General features: G+C 36.6%; 1 protein-coding gene across 2 annotated transcripts in view; it reads right to left on the bottom strand.

The window, feature by feature from the left end:
- ME1 (malic enzyme 1) overlaps window positions 1–21,199 on the bottom strand; it is a 154,925-nt gene that overhangs the window by 82,513 nt on the left and 51,213 nt on the right. For both annotated transcript variants that reach the window (XM_058020521.1, XM_058020522.1), the window contains exons 4-5: window positions 7,302–7,377; window positions 5,944–6,105 (exon numbers count right to left, since the gene is read on the bottom strand). In XM_058020521.1, the coding sequence (XP_057876504.1) occupies window positions 5,944–6,105; window positions 7,302–7,377 (238 nt within the window). The remainder of the gene's footprint in view (window positions 1–5,943; window positions 6,106–7,301; window positions 7,378–21,199) is intronic.

The following is a 21,199-nucleotide window of genomic DNA, read 5'->3' as shown; positions in this document are numbered from 1 at the left end:
ACACCTAAATTAAAAGCTGCACATCTGGAAAGCTGTTTTGATCACACATAGTGTCATTTGTATTGCAGAAATATGCAAAACTACTAGGGAGCACACTGGAGAATATAACTTAGAAATGAGATTCTCATATTGCACCAGATACAAAAATAGACTCTTTTTATATAGAGAGGACTAACCTCTATTCATAGAATTCAGGAAATGTTATTGCTATGTTACAGTAAAACTGTCACTGAAATGTCTCCAGTTCTAACAATCATCATTCAAGGGGAAGGCAACAGGACCTTTTTAAAATCATAAATTAATAAATTTAAAATTTTAAATTTAAAATCATTAATCTCATAAAGAGAGCATACTCATTCCCATTACACATTTACTACATTTAAGAAGAAGTGCAGAAGTGGCACTACTCTACATATGAATGCCAATTTGTATTGTCTTTTATTTAGAAATCTCTGCAGCTCTGCACAATTTATTTACTTGACACATCTATATTTTTGGATTGATAAGGTATGAAATTGCAGGTTTCCTCTATAATAAGTTTTCTACTGTCCAGGTTTCTATTTTGGTTGAAATATGAATAATAAAAGCAGTTTTGTTTCTGTTTTCTCATCAGCTTTCATTTGCACATTTATATGTAGGTCCTCCTTAAGAATATGAATCTTGGAAGGCTACTACTAATTCTTACAACAATTGGAAATAATATGGGGAAATACAGAAAGCTAGCTAGGATAAGCTGAAAAGCTGAGCCTGAATTTGCACCTCAGCTTTTCTGGACAGTATATTCCAGCACAGATGCCTGTCATTCCTCCAGAGGAGTTGGAACTGCCAGCCTGGGCATGCTCATTGACCTATTTAGGGCAACTGTGAGAACCATCACATTCCTGTACTTCAATATTTTAGTAAGTTTAGAGAAAACAATATTCCAAAGCAAGCATGCAGGAAACAACTTGAAATAGCAACCCACAAGTCCCTGAAGTGTCGCAGAGGAAGGAATAGCCGCCCTAGCAGCTGCCCCGCATATTTCTCCCTCTTGTGCACTTTTCAGTGCTTAAATCATAGAATTATAGAATTACTTAGGTTGGAAAACACCTTTAAGATCAGTGAGTCCAACTGTTAACCCAGCACTGCCAAGTCCAGCACTAAACCATGTCTCTAAGCACCACAGCTACACAGCTTTTAAATACCTCCATGGATGGGGACTCTACCATTTCCCTGAGCAGTCTGTTCCAACATTTAACAACCCTTTCTGTGAAGAAATTCTTCCTAATATCCCATCTAAAACCCACCTGGTACAGCTTGAGGCCATTTTCTCTCATGCTATCCCTTCTTAGTTTGGAGAAGAGACCAACAGCTCAGAAACACATTTTTTAAAAGCAAACTGGCCATTGTCATTCATCTGCACATTAAGGGTACATATATGTGACCCATCAGCTTTTTAGCTGTGTCTACACAGGGCAAGAGAATATTTGTGTGTCCAGCTTCTTTGCAGCCACTGCAGCTGGAATGATCTCAGACCCCTGAGCAATCCACATGGCACTGTGCTGGTGCTCAGAGCACCACGATGTCTTCTGCTAGAAACTCTGTGTAAAGGTCCTTTCAATATGAGCTGTCCTGGCTCTTCCACATTGTGTAAAGGTACTGTTTGAAAGAGCTGGATGCTTTCTACCTGAACTAAAATTTATGGTAAATGGCTTAAATTTAAAACTAACACACAATCTTTCCAAATCTCCCACAACTGGCCGCTGCCAGTATTGAATTTACACATGTGATTACTTTAGAATTGGTCTGGCAGCCATGAACTTGTCAAAGCTCCTTTTCTAAGGTATCAAATAAACACAGTTCTCATTCCTCTGCTAAGCATCCAGTATTAGATTAAAATTTTTATGGTCAAAATAAACCCTTTCACCATTGGTTTGACTTCTATGTAACACAAGGCATCAGTCTTGCTAGATTTCATTACTCCTCTGTCTGGAAATAGTACTTTAACAAGACCATGTCTCTTTTTGTGACCCTTGAACAATAAAATATTGCCTCCAAGTCACTGATAAAGATATTGAACTTTTCAGAGCTGAAAAAAATCCTGAGATACCTTAAACCCACAAGTATTTTATTATTTTTCACAGAAATACATATTTTAAATTGCATTTTCTCCAGTAACACAGGAGGCCTGCTTTGCTTTTTCATTAGCCTTATTTCTTAAAAGAAGAAGTAAGAATTCAAATGTCTTTCACGGGTAAAAAACTAAGTCAGCCAAAATTCTGTAAACTCTCATTGGACCAGGATCGTTGCATTTTCACTAAGAGCCTTACCTTTAATCTAATCTTTTTGATTTTTTTAAATTCATCCCAGATACACCTAAGAAAAAACTAGCACTTCCTCCACACACAGCCCAGCATGGTACAAAGAAAGCTTTTATCACATTTTATTTCTTTTTAAATGACTGACAAAGCATTATTTGGACATTCTGATTTAAGGAACTTGACAAACTTTTCGAAGTTTTTCAACATATTCATTTGCTATTAATAAAATGGGAAATAGGAATTTTTGCCAAGATAGATAAAATTTACATTTAAGAAGTATCTACCATATTTATAGGGACATCTAATACTTCCATAAGTACCATCACTAAGGAAAAGCATCAGGAAAAACAGAAAACCTCATTCTTACTATTCATAATTATTTTCATTAAGTTACTTTTCTTTAGGGTCTTTTGCTTTTTTACTGCCTATAAAGATAGTTTCTGACCTTGGTTTCTATTACTAGGCTTTGCTGATTGGTTGATTTTATTAAACTGCCAGTATTCACATCCCTGTAAGCCAGACTGATTGTTAGCTACACAAGGTTTGTCTCAACATTATTTCGTGAGAGTTTATTCACATATTTTAAGCAGAAAACAATCACCACTCCAATTTTGATGTTTAACTGTTTCCCTTTGATCCAGCTTGATTCTTTCCATCCTCTTAAACCATCCCTCTTCCAGTGCTGAACATGTGTTTCAGGTAAATCTCCACAAAATTGCAGCTGTGTATATCTTGACAATTATTCATTTTTTTCCACAGTCTATCTCTTTAAACATTGCAAGGTGATTTAACATATATCTCTGCAAAATTAGATGGACACTTGGGATCCAGAGGTCATACCACCTCAGGATTTCCAACACTTTCATATCAGCACTCAGACTAATGCCTCAGTATGTTTTCATTGCATTGAAATCCCACCTAAGAAGCACCACCCTCACACCTGAAATATACACAGCTCCTGGTAAGGCATAACTTGCAGTGAGATTGCCATGGTTTGTAGTAAATAACTAGCAGTACTCCAAATAATATTTTAAACGCTTTGAATAAAAATGCTCCTCAGTAATTACTTGTCCTGTCAATACCTTACAAAACAGGCCTGTTATTTTTGGCAGCAGTCAACACTGCTTCTTTTGGACACTCAGTCCCACACTGACTACATGGAACCATTTACTGGCTTGGTCACACGGGACTTTCTGCTAGGTCAAGTTTTTAACCATAAATAAGCAGTTTCCATTTCTCTTGCTTATTATATAGGCAACTGTATAAAAATGCTCTACGTGCTTCTCTTTTCTCTCCTTGATTTTATGAGTAACAGGATAATATCCTAGTTAAAAATACCTCTGCTCAAACTAACAGTAACAAGGACTTTAATAATAACCATCTCAAATTGAGTGAGTTGCTCCTCAAAGTTTGTTGTTTGAGTTCTGTACACAACAAAACAATATAGGATGAGAGTTTGTGAAGTTGGGGTTTTTTGTCACCTGCTTTTAAATAAGAATTAATCTTTCTGGAAAATTTGCAGGTTGTGCACCTCCGCATTATAGTTGCCAAAAGTACATTTTTAAAACTTCCTTTGAAGCAGAGAGACCCCCACAGAATGGGAGAAGGAATTAATCTAAATGGAAAACATCTGCACTTTTAAAAAGCATGTTCAACATAATTATTATTTATATATGCACAAGTTGCAAGAGTGATTTCTGTTGTGTCTTACTATGGAAAATCCTGACTAGACTAAGAAAATACAGCCTAAAAATACACTTATTTGCTCAAGAGGTTTAGCTTTAAAGATAAGGCATTGCAATTCCATGCCAGCTTGGCCTAATATAATCAGCTTAGCCAGCAAAATGTGGATGCTTTTTGGTCATTTCAGTTCTCTACAGTGACTCATCAACTGGTTACATGAACATAACTGTTAAGGAGGGAACGGGGATGTGCCACTGGTGAGAGAAAGGGTGCTGAGGGAAGAAACTAAGAGAGATGGTGTCATAGGATCCCTGACTTTGATAAAAAGCCTGAGAACTATATCCAAGCTCCCATTAATGAATACTATCAGGCCCATGTCATGTAATCAGTTTAGGGGTACAGCAACAAAGTCACACCTGTTCCCAACCCAAGAGCCAAATTCAGAGGTCTCATTCCCTATGGTCCTAATAAGAAGCCATATCCCAAAATGAAAAAAAAAAAAAACAAAAACCAACAAAAGGCATCCTCCTGATCTCCTGATCAGAATGTATTTCTGAGCATCAAACTTCAGGTCACACAAATTTTATGCACATCGTAATACTTTGTGTGCCACTCCTTCACAGACATTGAACTCAATGCTTAATCACAAGAACAGTGACATAAAAGTTGGGCTAGTAACACAAAGAAGCCCATTTTGCTGTGCTGTGTGTATATATAGATGTTTGATATCTTTCAAGCAAATAATATGCTACAAAATTTAAAATTACAATGAAACACAAGCATAAAAGCAAAATGAAAAGCCTACTGAAGTAACAGAAGTAGCCATTAACTGCCGAGAAACATTCATTAATGGATTACAAAACTGGCCCGACTGCTCAAAACCAAAATAACTGCTCAAACCAAAACTAAAAATGCTTTATAGCTAATGAGACTTATATGTGAATTGATATGGCTTCTTGCTACAGTGCTCAGACGCATCTCTCTCTGGTGGGACAGAGAGAGAGGGGAGCAGACATTCCTTGTTCAGTAATGCTTTCATCATGCAGTGTCTAAATGACCCCACTGGGGCAGGGGGGAGGGTGTGTGTATAAAGCTGAAGATGCACACACCCAACCCAACAATCCAGAAGCTCCAGCTAAATTTACTGGTGCAGGAATGCTTTGTTTAGCTATACTACACATAAATCTCTGATACATTTATCATGCATAAAGTTTAACACATGTATCACTTATAATACAATATATTTACTTCTACAAAAGCGTAAATACATTGCAGGTGGTTTTCTTTTTAGTTTGACATCATTCAGAGTCTTCAAGTATTGCAGTATTCTTTCAGACAAAAAAAAGGGGAAGATCAAGGCCAAGTAATTAACCAGTAATCCCAAGAGTACTGTAAAGAAAAGAGTTAATTCTCAACAAGTTTAAATCTCTGAATTTCACACAAATGGGAAGCCAAGTTAAAGAGGGTAAGGTCCACCTACGTGAAGCACTAGAACCTCACTTGGGAAAAATTTACAGTGCTTTTTATAACTAAAGGGAACACACAACTGAATTACATAGACACCCCTTACCAGCACAGATCAGACTACAGCCTCAAGCATTTCACCAAAATGAAATAGTTATTCTGAATCTGAATTCAAAGTTCACATCAAAAAACACTGTAGAGAAATTCTGTGACAGAACTGGAGAATGAACACTGCCTTGAATTATATTTTTAACTCTATGACCCTCCTCTTCTTGAGACCAAATTTCCCACACCATATTTTAACATGTGCAGTGTATGAAGCACAACAGTGTCCTTAATTACATAAATATTACAGAACAGTCCACACTGCACATTAGGATGAGTATAGCTACACTGTATATTAGGATGAGACATTTTCCTTACAATTTTTCTGTTTGCACAGAATCAAGCCAGTATTGTAACAAAACCCCTCACTACACTTCAGAAAAGGAGTTACCTCATTATCTGTTCCCACATCCAACATCACTGGTAGACACTGATAAGGTTTTACTCCTCCACATGCTGTATAAAGTGCCAGTTTACCAACAGGAATGCCCATTCCATAACAGCCAAGATCTCCAAGCCCAAGAATACGTTCACCATCAGTCACCACAATAGCCTGGAGGAAGAAATGAAGGCATTGTAAAAATCACTTCCTTGCTTGTATGTATCAAGTATTCCATTATTCTCTTACCATAATTTTTTATTTTACATGTATAAACTGTAACAGCTGCAATTAAAGCAACAGTACAACAAAGGCAAAAAATTGTTCTATTATATTTTACTGTGGTTTTGTTACACTATTTTAGACCCTTGCTTCACTCTAAATGGGACTTTCACATAAAACTTTTAAGAATACACAAGGGATTTAGTATTTAGTATTACATTACAAGAGAACTGGCATTGTTCCCGCTCACATTTTTCTGTCAACAGTATGAAAACAGAATTGGAAGGGAAAGGAAATTATCCACAAAAAAAGAAGAACCACAAACTCCTGGGTTTTGTCATGTCTGTTTTCAGCAGAACCAGAGCCAGTCACTCCTACTGGCCTTTGTCATGGCTGTCTACAAGCACCTGGTTCTTACCCTTCAAAGATTTGTGTCTTCCTCCCTTGAGTACATAACACACTCCATCATACCTACACATATCAGGAAGCATGTGTTCTCCTTGACAAGAAATATAATAATTTAGTAATCCCCAAAAACTGTCTATGCTAATAAGAAATTTCATAATAAAGGAGAGAAGTGCTCAGTATGGCAAACAGCTGACAACACAATAATTTTCTCGTCATACTCAGTAGCAAGCCATTTTAGTTGGAAATTAAAGGTTTTTTTTTTTTTTAAGAGAGATCATGAAGTACTGTAAGTGGGGAACTATTACTTAAACTCTAGAGTGTGGTTGCCAAGAATCATGTGGGGGTCTCTACCCTTGGAGATACTCACAACTCAAAGGCTGGACACAGCCCTGAGAAACCTGTCCTAGCTGACCTCGTTTGAGCAGGAGGATGGCCTAGATGAGCACCTTCCTACCTCAACCATGTTTTGATTTCCTGAAATGCAGAAAAAGCATTCAGGGTGCTTTTTTACATAACATTCAATGCAATTGACCAATTATCAGTAAAGGACACCTATAGCTAAAAAAGTGTTTAAATGTCTCAAATATTGGCTATAATAGGATTCTTTCTATTGAAAAAATGAATTAAGAAATCACCAAAATCTAAACTGATAAAAAGCTCATAAAAATATTTTAACCAATTCATCTTGGTTACAAAACTGCATCAGCATCAGCTTTGTATGCACCTAAAACTTTACTTACCTTGATGACACTTTCTGGCCAGGATTTAAGCATTGTAGCAATGTGACCCCGGTCATGGATAGAAATAAAAAGACCTCTGCAAATAAAAAAGTACTTTTCATATAAACAGGTAACTAAATAATTCTAAATCAATATAATAGAAATAAAGTAAGTATAACTGAATAAAATAATACATTAAACCTATGCAAATGTGTTTCTAATATACATACATTCAGTTCAATAGTAGAGCTTAATTTTGTATGAAAAAATAAACCAATCATCTGCATTTAGAAGTCAGAGAATAAGTAACTCAGCAAAGCTTTACTGAGCAGACAGAACCTGTAAGAGTCCTTTCTGAAACCAAAGCACTCAGTCCTTGGTCTGTTCCAATGTGTTCATTTGTTGTCCCTGATCACAACATGAGTTCCTCCTATGACAGCGACCACTACTGCCCCAGCAGTCCTAATGTTCACAAACAAGAACAGGCCAAAGCTTTAAGCTGTAAACAAAACCTGAAATAAGTCAGATATTAGCATTACATAAAATAAATCAGGAGCATTGAATTATGTGTTTGGAAAACAGCCTCCTTATTTCTTTAGATTGTCATTTTGTGTCCACTCAGAGTTCATTCAATTCAATTTCTTATCTACTTTTTTTCATGTGAGATGGTAGAAAAATGCCATCTCTCAAAACCCATGAATGCACTTAAATGCAATCTCTCAAAATCTACAAAGGAAGCATCAAGGAAGAAGCCCATGCCAAAGATGCCTTCTTGTAATTACACTTTGCATTACTAAGTATAAGGCATCATCTTCTAGAATTATTCTAAAGCATGTCCTGTTGCCCATTTTAAAAAATTTAAAGCTAAACTTAGAGAAAATTATTGAAAAAATATTTGAAATCTAAGTCTACCGGAATATGACCTCATATTCATACAAGTGGGTCTTATAGGTCTAAATAAACTAATAAATCAAGAAATGCTTATCAGCTATGACTGCACATATACTAAGTCAAGCAAAAAATCTCTTGTAGTGTTAAATGTATACTAACCAAGGCAGAAAAATTAGTCCAAACATTATATTTAATCTCATATGTTTAAATACTTCAAACATATTACATTATATGTTTGAATATAAATTATCATGCAATTTTTATTTTTATATGCATGCATTTTTATATGCATGCATTTATATACATGAATTTTGTATTTCATATTTAAGTGTCTTTATTCCTTCTTTGATGTCAGAAATATGCAACTGAAATTCTTTATTATTTGGGACAAAAATCAATGTGAGCTATGTTGTGATTAACCAAAGTATTTCATTTTACACATTTTTGCCTAGAAGAAGAAATTCTCTCATCCTGGCATTTCGAATTCATTCTCCTTCTGTGTCCATGACCCATGCTCAGAACTAACACAGGCTGGGTATTAAAGTATCTCGGTTGTGTCTTAATAATGTTTTTTATTCTCAGTTGTTGCATCTGTCAGCAAATAATTTCTCCATCCCAGTGGAGGCAACAGGTCTTCAGGGACAGGAGGGTTAATTTAATGACACTTTTGAAAAGTTCTGGTATTTACTGCACACAAGCATATCTATTTGTGAGCCATCTACCTGAAAAAAGATGTCCCTTAACAATGAAATCCACAAAACAGAAAAGAAAAATACATAATGCTTCCTTTCTGATGTATTGTACCATGCATCATTTTATAAAACATCCTGTGAACTGTTAAATCATAAAGTGCATCTTATCAAAATTGCTAGCCTCAAGAGACAGCTGTGACAGAGTGTGAAAGCAAGCACAGAGTGCTGGAAGAAAGCAATCTTGTGGGATCACTCCTCTCCTTGTCTCCATTCTCCAATTTACACCAACCCAATAGATTGGTGTTAAATGAAGCAAGATCTTGTATTGATTTTGTAAAGAGTCAGAGCCCAGCCCAGTGTGCCTAAATGCCCTCTTCCTTGCAAGCTAGGGAGAGAGGTCACCACAGAATAAATTCCCCAGCAAAGGAAAATAAAGGCAGGGTGGCTGCTCCAGAAGGAATTTTGTTAGAACATTTGTAAGGACCTTTGAATAAGTATTGAGAGCGTATTTCAAAAATCTGTTCAAGCAGGATCGGATTCAAGCCACAAAGGAAAATAGAAGCTGAAGTGTAAATAGTGATGTCAAAAGCATTCCACTCTACTCTTTCTCCCTTTCCCTCCATTATTTCTGTAGTTTAGTAAGACATTTCTGGATACACTGGCCTGACCAAGAAGATGCTCTTAAATTTAAAGGAACAGAATAAGAGAGAAGATTTTTTTCTTCTTTTATCTGGATCTCTTTTAGTTATCCTTCATTTCTTTAACTAAAACAATTTTCTTCTGTAAGGTACTCTCTGCAGGTAGATACACAAGGTTGGTAAGAGGAACCCTGACTCACAAAGGTGTCAGCCACAAGAATACTCAGCTGGTATCACTGGGACTGAATTCACTGGCAATTCTACCTGCAGACAGCCATCAAAAGGTAGCATTACATGTGGTTTTCTTTTCTTTTCCATGAGGTCGTGCTATAGCTAGGGAAATTACCAACTGCATACGTTTATTTGAAGTGGGATAGGGCTGAAAAGCTGAAAAGATAGCCAGCAATTTTGGCTACCTAGCAGACATTACTTATTATTTTGGGGCTATCACAGCACAGCTACAAGAAGAATGAAGCATGGGGAAAGCTAGATGATTTAAATGGGATTCAGTTCTACATGGATTTCAGTCTGGAAATATGACTGAATTATCCATTTTAGTGTAATGTTAATGATAAAAATAAGCACTGTCATGCCAGTGATGCACACCCTGCTCTGCTGTATGAGGAAAAGATGGCCTGCAGGATGTGCACTTGCACTTGTCTGACAAAGCACTTCAGGATGGGGCTGCTAAAGCAGATGGACAAGTAATACATACAATCACATGGAGAAAGAAGCAAGACACAGGGAAAATATTATGGGGAAGAATATGCTGTTTGTTTTTCAGCATGCACATATTCACATTTCTAAGAAGAAGAGCAACTCATGGGGAAACAGGATTAAGTTCTCTTGTACACATTTTCAGAGCAGTCCGGGTTGGCAAGCTCACTGGAAAAGCAACTGTAGGTTTTACAGCACAGTGTGGTCCTTTGTATTTTAATTGGTGTCTCAGTTATATGTACTATCTTTCCTTGCAAGGCAAGAAGGCCAATCACTAAAACTGCGAGTTAAAACTGTTCTGAAGCTTGCAGCCTCAGATCAGTGTTCTAATTAATGTGCTCATTTTGAACATGGCACAGTGCAGATTTTCTAGCCTAAGCACACATGATAGAACTTGCCTAAGAACATTTGCACAAGTGCTCATCTGGAACCAGTTTTCCCCAGTGAGCCCCCAGCTCAGGACTGGCTGATACCAGCCCAGCCAAAGCAAGCACTGCTAGTGACACCCACTGCAGCCAGCCAGAAAATGTATGAAACTACAGCAGAGGAATAATTAGACAAAGAAGTAACTATGCCTCCTTTCTTCTCATCACACCAGCAGTAAGATTGAAGAGTAAGGGGGGGAAGCCCACATGAGGACATCAAGATCCTATCAACAAAGGGTGGATCTATTTTGGGTCACTGAGCTCACTACACTGCAGCAAATTTTACCAGTTATGTGGAGGTCATTCTACAGGACATGATTTGGGTCTGTTTTATTAAAATTCTCATCTATGAGAACAAAGTCAACAGAATTAAATGGAGCATTTGTTTATTATGTTTCAAGGAAGCAATGATCTACCAGCAATGTATTTGTCTATTTTCTATTAAAGAACAGTTTAGGAAAATGTGTCATTGTAACAGAATAATCCTTTCTTTCCTCTTCTTATAACAACAGGAGGCAATCTTAACATGTCTCAGAAAATGCCAAACATGTTTAATAAAAAGAAGTTCAGACTTTTCTCACAACCCTACAACCCTACATATTCAAGACTGTTATTTGAATTATGAACTGTACATAGAGTTACAGTAGAGGTGACTTCACTTCCCCAGGCAGCCTAAACCAAAAAGCCCAATAATAATAACAAAAAAAAAAAAAAAAAAGAAAGAAAAAAAAAAAAAAAAAAGAAAGAAAAAAAGAAAAAAAATCCCAGGGCCAAGACAAAGACAAAGTTTATTTCTCAGCCTAGACTCTTCCAAGCTTCTGCATCTGGCATGAAACAGGTAAACTACTTCTACTTCCCTGGTCCCCACTGAAATTCCCTTGTATTTTTAAAATCATAAAAAGCAATACAATACAAACTTTGTACTAGGAATTAAGAGTACTTAGATCCTCCCCAAAGAACATTCTGCTCTTTTTTCACCACAATTCCAATTGTGACTGTTTAATGTGGTCTCATTTCTTCATATAAAATATCCTCAATGTTTTCATTACACCTTGCCATAGTAAGTTCCTTTGCATTGCAAGACCACTGAGGCTAATTAAATACAAGAGATGGGCTGATTTAAGAAATGCAGCTGTTGACAGCTTTGTTTATTTTCTTTACCTTTCCTTTTGCACAGGGATGAATTTAATTACTTTGCAATATACAGGTATGTTTTTCAATATATAAAATAGTTGATGCTGAAATAGCAGCTGCTACTGACTATCAGCCTGAATTCATCTGTGTTAAAGAAACATGGGCTTTACATATTCTAGATGTGGCAGTCAAATGATATTTAAACAGAAAAATTTGTAAGAAGGAAAATAAAGACTAAAACAAAAACAAAAACCAGAAATAGGACAGCAACATTAAAAGAACAGTAGGTACTGCTAAAACCTCTGAAAGTGTGGAGCTATACATTAGTAAGATGTAGTTCATAAAAAAATAAATTGCTCATAAAAACAACATATGAATGACAATGAGGGTAAGATACTAATCCTGAAAAGCCATAAAAGTTTATAAATATTATGTGTTATTTCATGCTTAGCACTTGGTTTTGTAAATGACTACTGATTATAAAATTTTATTTTGTAGAAGACATCAAATACTCCAAAAGACAGATGTTAACATCTGCCAACTCTACTTTGTTATACATAAAAGAATAATTAAAGCCTCCTATATTTTTATAGTGACTCAAATGCCCAATCTGGCATAAGAGTGTAGGGAAATTATTAAAATACAGAAAAACAGAGTCTTCATAATCCCTGTAAATGGGAAATGCTTATGTCAAGGGGTCTGAACAGTCTATCTTCTGCTGCAGGAGCAAACCAGCATTTAGTTTTATTTTAAGAATCTCTTCTGAAAAACACTGTTTCGTGACAGTCTTTATCCAGTGTTGGCAGCCTCTGTAGCCTTCTTTCCCATGCCCAAGTCCATCAAAGCTGCTCATCAATCCCTATTAGTGAGTGTCATGCTTCAATAGTCACTACAGTTAAAAATAACCTCTACAGAGAAGAGAGAAGTACATTTTGGACCACTTACAGAACCATACAGTATCCAACGTGAATTAGCCTTTAAAGCAGGAAAGTGATAAAGTTAACCAGAAAGACAGCAGTTGTAAGCCTGGCATTTGAAAATATGACCTCAGGGCAATGAAGTTTCAGAAAAGAAAGAATAATGTTAGAAGAAATAGAAGGTACATAACTCTAGTGACACAAAGATTCAGATGCTGGGAAAATCTTTTCGTACAAATGTTAAAACATTATTTAAAATTATTATGATAAAAAAAATTAAAAATACAACTGGGGTAGATAGCTACTTAAGATTATAATTTTACTAATGCAAGCCCCAGCGAGTTGCAGTGCTCTCGATGCTGCCAGAAGTGAATACAGTATCCACACTGCACTCAAGCCTGCCCAAGATCTTCAACCAGAGTCCATAGCTCTGCCTTTTTTCTTTGACAAATGACAATGGACACTGTGTGATTCACAGAGACTGATCCAGGGGGCACTCAGTCAGAAGAGCTGGTTCAAACAACTCCATAGGTTCCAGGAACTTCCACATAAAATTCCTTCTGCCCACCTCTTGGGTTCACTCAGAAAACCAAGCTCAGGTCTCAGCACATTCCCTCTTCCGCCTCATGCAAGATTAGGGAAGCAGGGAACCAGGGGCTGCTATTCCACAATTTGCAACATAGTGAGTTGTGTAACTTGCTGTAACACTCCTGATAAACCTGCAGCAAGGCCAGATCACAAACACTGCCCCATCTGCCCTTCTGCATCTGCAACAGGCTCCAGAGCTTGCATACAGCAGATATTTTCTAAATTGTAACACAAGAGAGTGGGTGACATTGAAAAAAAAAATTACAAGCTGCCCATAGCAGTTCAGACTGAAGACAAATGACAAAGGAACAGAGACAAAACCTGCATCAATCCTGTCTTACTACTTTTCTCCAAAAGGTCTGGACTTTTTCAGCTCCTTGAGATTCTTGCTACCAAAACATGTAATCTCTACATTATGAGTTTGAGTGTACACAGATTTTTGTAAAAAACATCATTTTTCTTGAAACATTTTGCTTTTACTCTGTAAAATGCCCACCAGATAGGCTCCAGAAGTGGGCAAAGAAGTCAAGCCTTTGGTACCATAAAAAGCAACCCAATGAAGCAACCCAACCTCGACTGCTCTCATTCAATCCCCAAAAAATTATATTGTGAAAATAATCAGAGTAACACCATTACAAGCCCTGCACTGGAAAACTTTAAAACCAATTTTACATGGTACCAAGAATAACTACAACTCGACACTTGACTAATAATCAAAAAATCTCTAGTTAATTTTGGAGACCATAATGTTCACCTCAAACTACACTAAAAATACTTCATAGTAAAAACTTCATGGACTTAGTCATTGCAGACGTTTTGCATTACTTATATAAAATACTCTTTACTGTATATCTAGATATCTAACACTGTTTTTCATTTAGTGCCTCACCTCCTCTACTTACACAGCGTTTTGTGGTCTAAATGTCCAAACTAATGATGCATACTTTTCATACAGAAAAAGACTAAATCGAGTAATATTTTTATAGTCACTCCTTAAAACATGAATTTATTGATTTTACTATATTCCTAAAATATCACGAATCTAGACAATCAGCTTTTACATATTGCTGCTTAACCACACAGCAGCAATTCAATGGGATGTGTTTGTTTGCAAAGGAAAAGGCAGACTGCAAAATACTATGGTTTAAGCACTGGAGCTCTTTTGCTCCAGAAGCCACTTAAATTCCTCTGACAGTTGCTCAATAAATAACTTCATTACTTACACTCTAATGGGCACAAATAGAAGTATTTGAAGACCGTGAATGAGAGAACAGTTTACCAGAGCCAGACCCATTCATATTTAAGACAAAAAATAACCTACTGTTCTGTTTCAATAGTTATCATGTTTGCATTATTTTATGCAAATGTTAACTGCGTAGAAAGCCATGAACATCATGTTGCAATGCTGGTGACGCTTTTCTAAAAAAAACCCCAACTTTTAAATGCTACTTAAACTGTGAAATACTCAAACAAGTGAGATCGCTGTTCTTATTTACTTCAACAACTTGTGCTGCCTTGGCTCATTGGAACATGGAAAATTTCCTGTATCTAGACAATAACATCTTTTAAGGCCTGTTAACTGACCTTTAAATCACCATAATTTGCTCTCAGTAACTATCAACCAGGATAAAAGTAAAGACTTAGTAAAAAATGCTTATTCTTATGCCATATCCTACCCAACTTCAATGAAAAAGTCACTTCTGAAATGAGACACCATCTTCCATTAATAGAGCTGACTCTAACTGCTGAAAATGAACACTGAAAAAGTACAAATCTCCCTTTACCATTTGCACATTTTTAAAAATGCAAACAAGCTGATGAGTAGAACTATTTCTGCACTTACTTCCTGTTAAATTTACTGCATGAATGAATGTATGACACAGACCAAATTTTTAGTACTGTGTTCAATAACAACTTTTAACATGGGGAAAACAGCTGCAGGTCCAGCTCTATCTCAGATAGAGAAACTGAGAAGCAGCATGATTATTCTTAAGACTTATGTAATCTGATGTTAACAAAGTTCAAACACACCAGTTGTTTTCTGAAATTCACTCACAGAAGAAGTATTAATATTTTTCCAAAAAAAACCAGGACAAACATATTACCTATACAAACTGGTTTTAATCATAGGAATCAAATATATTTAAGAAAAAAATAATGATTTTCTGATTCAATAAAAATTACTAGAAGCCTTTATCATAAAATTTGAGAAAATAATTATAACAGATGGAACCCCAAGGAAACATTTTGGGCATTAAAAATCTGTAATATATCTGGCCACTGTGCTAAAAATTAACCTCATCCATCAGAGACAAATAGCCTTATACTTTCCTTCCTTTTTATAAAAAATTCAGTCATGACCCCAGGTAAAGATTTTCATTTCATGAAGTCAGAATCAACATTTTGGGGAAAAGACACAGCACACTACAATCTCATCTTACACAACCAGATATTGCTGGTCTTCACTACACACATACAGGAAACAAAGCACAGGATACAGAAAGGACCTAGAGAGGAGTCACAGCCAGTGCTCTGGGTGATGGGGTATTCAAATATCATCTAGCAGTCACAACAGAAGTGTTTCTGAAACGTCATTAGGGAGCTTCCAGCCTCCTCAAGGGAATCAAAGGCTCAAGTCCAGTGTCAGAAAGCACACAAGATTTTCTGAGGACGTTGCCTTTGGAAGCCTACATGGCATATTTTATGCCATCTTTCAAAGGTGACATTTGTTTCACTGTAAGACTGAATGAACAAACCATTCACCAAATGACTGGCATTACAACCACCCTCATGAAGAATTCCATTTCAATGCATGAACGGGAGCATTGCTACATTCTATGTTAAGTGGCAAAGTAAAAGTAGAAACAGGCACATTGCTTGCAGAATAAGGCAAAACAGAAATCTTTTTCAATACACTATTTTCTTGAGAATGACAAGTTCCCCATACTCAGATACTACTTATTAATGAAAAAAACCAATATTTGAACAGAAAGCAAGCCATGTTCCATATTTTCATGGCCAGAGGCAAATATCTATGAGTCATGTTTAAGAAGCTCCTTTTGGATGACCAAGGGAAACTCTCAGACATACTGTTGCCTAAAACAGGCTGTATGAATAACCTGACCCTTAACATACAGCTCAGCAAGGCTGTACATTCATTTGTGCTTTCAATAAATCTAAAGAACACTAAGAGAAAAATTAAAAGCAACCAAAAATACCCTCTGATACAATAAAGTTGTCATAATATTGTGAACTTTTGAAATGGAAATGTGCTGCTATGTCTCTGTAAGCTGCATCACAGTTTCATCTCAGGAACAGGAAGCTCTTCCTTTAGGCAGAAAATTCCACCAGAATGACAAAAACAATAGGCAATTTCAGTATACTAGAGTACTAAAATGAAGATGTGAGAGCCCCTAAACTCCCTCCCTCTTTAAGACTAAACAAAAATTCATGTTAAAAGTAGTCACTTTGGAAATTAGGAAGCAAAAATGTGAACTTGCTTTTGACCATCTTTGTGCTAAAGGCATGGGTTCTAATTCAGTACAAACTGAAGCTTGTTCTTCTTTTTTTTTTTATTTCTCAGAAAATGTTTCCCTTATTTTTGCCAGTTGATATAAGCCTGTTTATATAAGTGATTCTATATCACTTTCTGCCTTCAGCTGGAAGTCCTTGCTATTCTTACAATAACAGATTGCTTTGTTTAGTTTATGCACATTTATCTATTTGATCTATGCTCCCAGCAGGCTCTTACCCACCATTTTCTAAAAGACAGTGAATTTCATGCATGTGGCTTAGTCATTAGCCAAAAAGCAGAACTGACATTCAGTGCCACCACTTAACTCAAAGAGCAGTGGTCAGGATGTCAGATGCCTCACAAACCTTTCTCCACCCAGCTGCAAATTACATGATGTTACTGCTACTCTACAATAGATTCAGTAATGTTATTCTGACCTAGTATTTTTAAGTATATTATAATTAACGCTGCTGACATTTTTAATTCAGCTGTGCCCATAAGAAAACAACTTTATGCAGCTGTAAAACTTTGCTAAAAAGGGATGGAAGCATCTTGCAAGAAATAAAAGGGTCCACTTCTATTCCAAAACTTTTTTTCCTTGTCTTTTCCAGAAGCCTCCTATGCATATGGCTCTCCCAAATGTAGCATGTAAAAAGTTCCTGGACCAAAACATCTAGTTATAAATACAGAGAAACACAAGATGTGTTACAACACACAATCATCCCATTTGTTATGCTCTTAAGGGCTGAAAATATTTATACTTTGTCTTCACTTTTGATTTTTCATTTTAAGACTTTACTATCTCTTTAGAAAGCTTGTGATATTAGAATAGCCAAGCTACTGCAAAGTTGCAGTGATTTTACCAGGGTTTTTCCTTCCTCTTTTGGACTTTACCAAATACAGTGACAGGAATTACTGTAGGGTGTTTTTTTAAAAGCTACTAAATATCTTGTCTTGGAAATGCAACAATGAGACAGTGTTGGACTGCTGAGTAATGACAGCATTTTGAACAGAGAAGCTGCTGAATGGGGAAGCAGGGGATTTGGGTGGTGCCAAAGGACGTGCAACAAATGTACAGAAAATGAGAGCTGGAGAAACTCCAGTGTAAGCACACCCCTAAAGGAAAACATCCTCTGGGCATGGGCTGGGATATACACAGAACGAGCTAATAAAGGAGCGTAATGTTTCTAAATCATTGACATCTCAGCTGAATACTACTGGTACCTTTGCAGTATTAGATGGTAACATCAGGAATTACTGGGGACATGGAAAACTCTTTGCATAGAAGGACAGAATAGGATTCCTCTATCTCAAAGAAGATCCGAATATTAAAAAAAACTCTGCACTAGATGTTTATCAGTCAAATATAACAGTTCTCTGCTACAAGCTCATGTTACCAATGCAAAAATCCCTGCTGCTGGTGATACCTAATTGTAAACACACACAGCAACACCATTTATTTTTCATCCCACTGGTGTCTGGAAGGAAGCTCTTTCCCCTCCCTAGCATAGCCCTAGGAAGGGAGAAAGATACCCACACATTCTTCTTGGGAAGAGTACTTCCTAAGCAATGAATTGCAAGGTGTTTGTTTTCTGTCACAGTTGTCTGTTTATTCATGTGACACAAGATGCTACTGTGTGGGTTGTCCTAAATGAGTACTAGAATAGTCAGAATCCCAGTCCATGGAGATGGATATAACATGCAAACTACTGTAAAGGGCAAGCTACAACTTCAGGGCTGTCCCAGAGACACTCAAGGCAGAAGGGAAGCAACTGTACCTAACATTCTGTACAAAAGGAAGGATGGAGAAACATCATATGCAGACACTGCATGGGATTTGATAGGCTGTCCTTGAAACGGTATTGAACTAAAGAAAGCTAAAGTTCTCTTATTGACAGGAAATGACTCTTAAGATTTGTTTTGGAAGTCAAATGATATTGACAATTAGGAAACTAAAAATCTGTCAGTTTTACAGAGGCTGTTTCATGAGAGGAAAATTTTAGTAGATAAATATGACTTGTATAGAGTTAGACAGAGCTAATAAATAGACCTCTCCTGTACTGTATGACCTGATACTGTAGTGTTGCCAGTGGAATCCTTGGCCAAGTAAAGGTGTGAAATTGAAATAAAATCTCTGCTCTTAAAGTACATTTCATTAAGGAATATACTGCTTTGGGAAATTGGGGAGCTTGTAACCAGAAGGCAGGCATAGAGTCAAAATCTCCCCTAAAACTCCAGGAAAATAGGAAGACATTGAAGAGTAACATGGTTGTACATTGATACAAGTAGTAGTTGCTAATATGAAACTGTAGCATGCCAAAATAATACCTTTTTTTAAAATGCAGATACATAGTTTCTTTGTTGCAAAGGATATAGCCTACCTTTTATGCGGTATTGGCACTAGAAAGAAAAGATTAGTCAGAGTAAAGACATTTCACTTGGGATCATGTACTTTTTGTGCAGTCCTTTGCACGTAGATCCACAAGATGACTGTTTTAGTAAAGGAAACAAGAAGGTTCTAATAAATACTGCATTACTTACTGTCACACAAACTGTCTTTCCCATTTAGTGAAAAGCATCTGTATGAAACTTCTTTGTTTCCGAGGACTGTCTTAGTAGGATATAATGAAATGAGAAAGATAATCACATGCCAAAATCCACAGAAATAAGTTCCCATTAGCTCAAAGTGCAGATGCCTTTGAAAAGATAAATTTGAGTCCCCCAAATTTGGGGAGAAGGGAGAACACTCAGTTCTAACCTCACACAACAAATAGTAGAAATTATTAAAAAATAACAGTACAAGCCAAATGAGGACAGGAATCCCCTGGAAACATCCAGGACTCTGTGAAGGAAGTGAACAAGGGAACAGAAAGGCATGGCCAGTATTTTAATTTTGGCCCTCTTGCTCAGAAACCACCAAGGATGTCTGTAGAAGAGCACTGAGTCTTGCTAGCCGTCTTCCTTAGAAGACTGTGTTAAGAATGACCAAACAATGACTGCTGCCAAACATTTTGAGAGTTATGTTTTGAGAAGGGATGGCCTCATTTCCTCCTGCTCACAGCCAAGATGTACTCCATCCAGAAAAAACAGAGCAATGCACCTACAAACTTAGGTCTGAAAGCCAGAAATTCCATGCTTGTGATGTGCTTTAGGGTAAAGCTTTTATGACTGTGATCAAAAGTGCCTGAAATATTACCTGCAGAAGAAATCATGTATGAAGTTTATGAGAACAGGAAGAGGCTAATAATAGATAAAGCTCCAACTCAGACAAGACTAAATGGAAGAACAACTCCAAGTGCTACTGCTGTAAATACCACCCCCTCCAAGTACTGTAGGTTATACCTACATGCAAGCACCAAGTACCTACAAAAACCACGGAGGATGTTATATTTCATACTGCTAGGTCAGCACTACCTACTCTCACTTTGGCACAGTCTAATCATTCATGATTTTATCCTGAGGTGAAAGTTTAATAAAAAGATAAAAATTCACACTGTACTTAAATGGTGAAACATATTGCCAAAATATTATGAAAAACCATGAATTTAACAGTTCTAGAGAGACCTGATGACTACATGCATATAAACGGAAGAATATCATTGTTTTCAAAAATCAAGAACAGAACTTTTTTTCCTCCAATAACTTCTTACATGAGAAACTGGCTTCATATTTACAAAGCACTCTATGACCAAAATGAGACCCACTGACATCTGTGCAAGATCATCACACCTTTCTCTGCAGCCCCATTACGGCCTGCTGGCAGAACAAGTTAAATATATGTTGGGAACAATCCAGTCTACAAGACAGTCCAGGAGAAAAGAGGAGTTCAACACTCTGCTAATTCTCCTTTTCCAGCTTTTCAGAGCAGAGCAAATATTTTGCTGGGAAGATTCTATTAGTCTTACCTTCAAGCCACAGAAGCAACAGAATGCTAAGCAAAGTTTTAGCTTGATGAAAGTAAAAGCAGATCAGAATCATGCCAGAAAGTAAAATTACTGGATGCAATGAACTCAATGGCAAGGCTATACACAGGGAGAAAAAAAAAAAAAAAAAGGAAAGAGAAAAAAGTTGCCTGGAATATGTCAAAAGTTGTCATGTTCACAAAAGATGAAAGTGAAAAACAACCAAAATGTATTCCAAAATTCTTTGGTGAGAGATTGCAACTGGCATCATCATGAGGCTCTAGAAGCCATTAAGCACAAGGTTGTCTAAAATTAGAAGAAATGCTACAGGTATACTAATTCTCTGTTGAAATGCTACAAAGTAATTTGCCACTCAAACCAGATCCTTCTGAAGAACAGAATTCCAACAGTTTATTTTCAAAGAAACATTTTGCTGTTCTTTATGCCTTAATTGCAAAATATTTTGATTTCGAATGCTGTCCTAACAGTCAAGACCTTACA

Source organism: Melospiza georgiana, chromosome 3 (assembly GCF_028018845.1).
Source record: "Melospiza georgiana isolate bMelGeo1 chromosome 3, bMelGeo1.pri, whole genome shotgun sequence".
Classification (NCBI taxonomy): Eukaryota; Metazoa; Chordata; class Aves; order Passeriformes; family Passerellidae; genus Melospiza; species Melospiza georgiana.
Note: the sequence above shows the minus strand (reverse complement) of the source record. Positions and strands in the feature narration are given on the sequence as shown.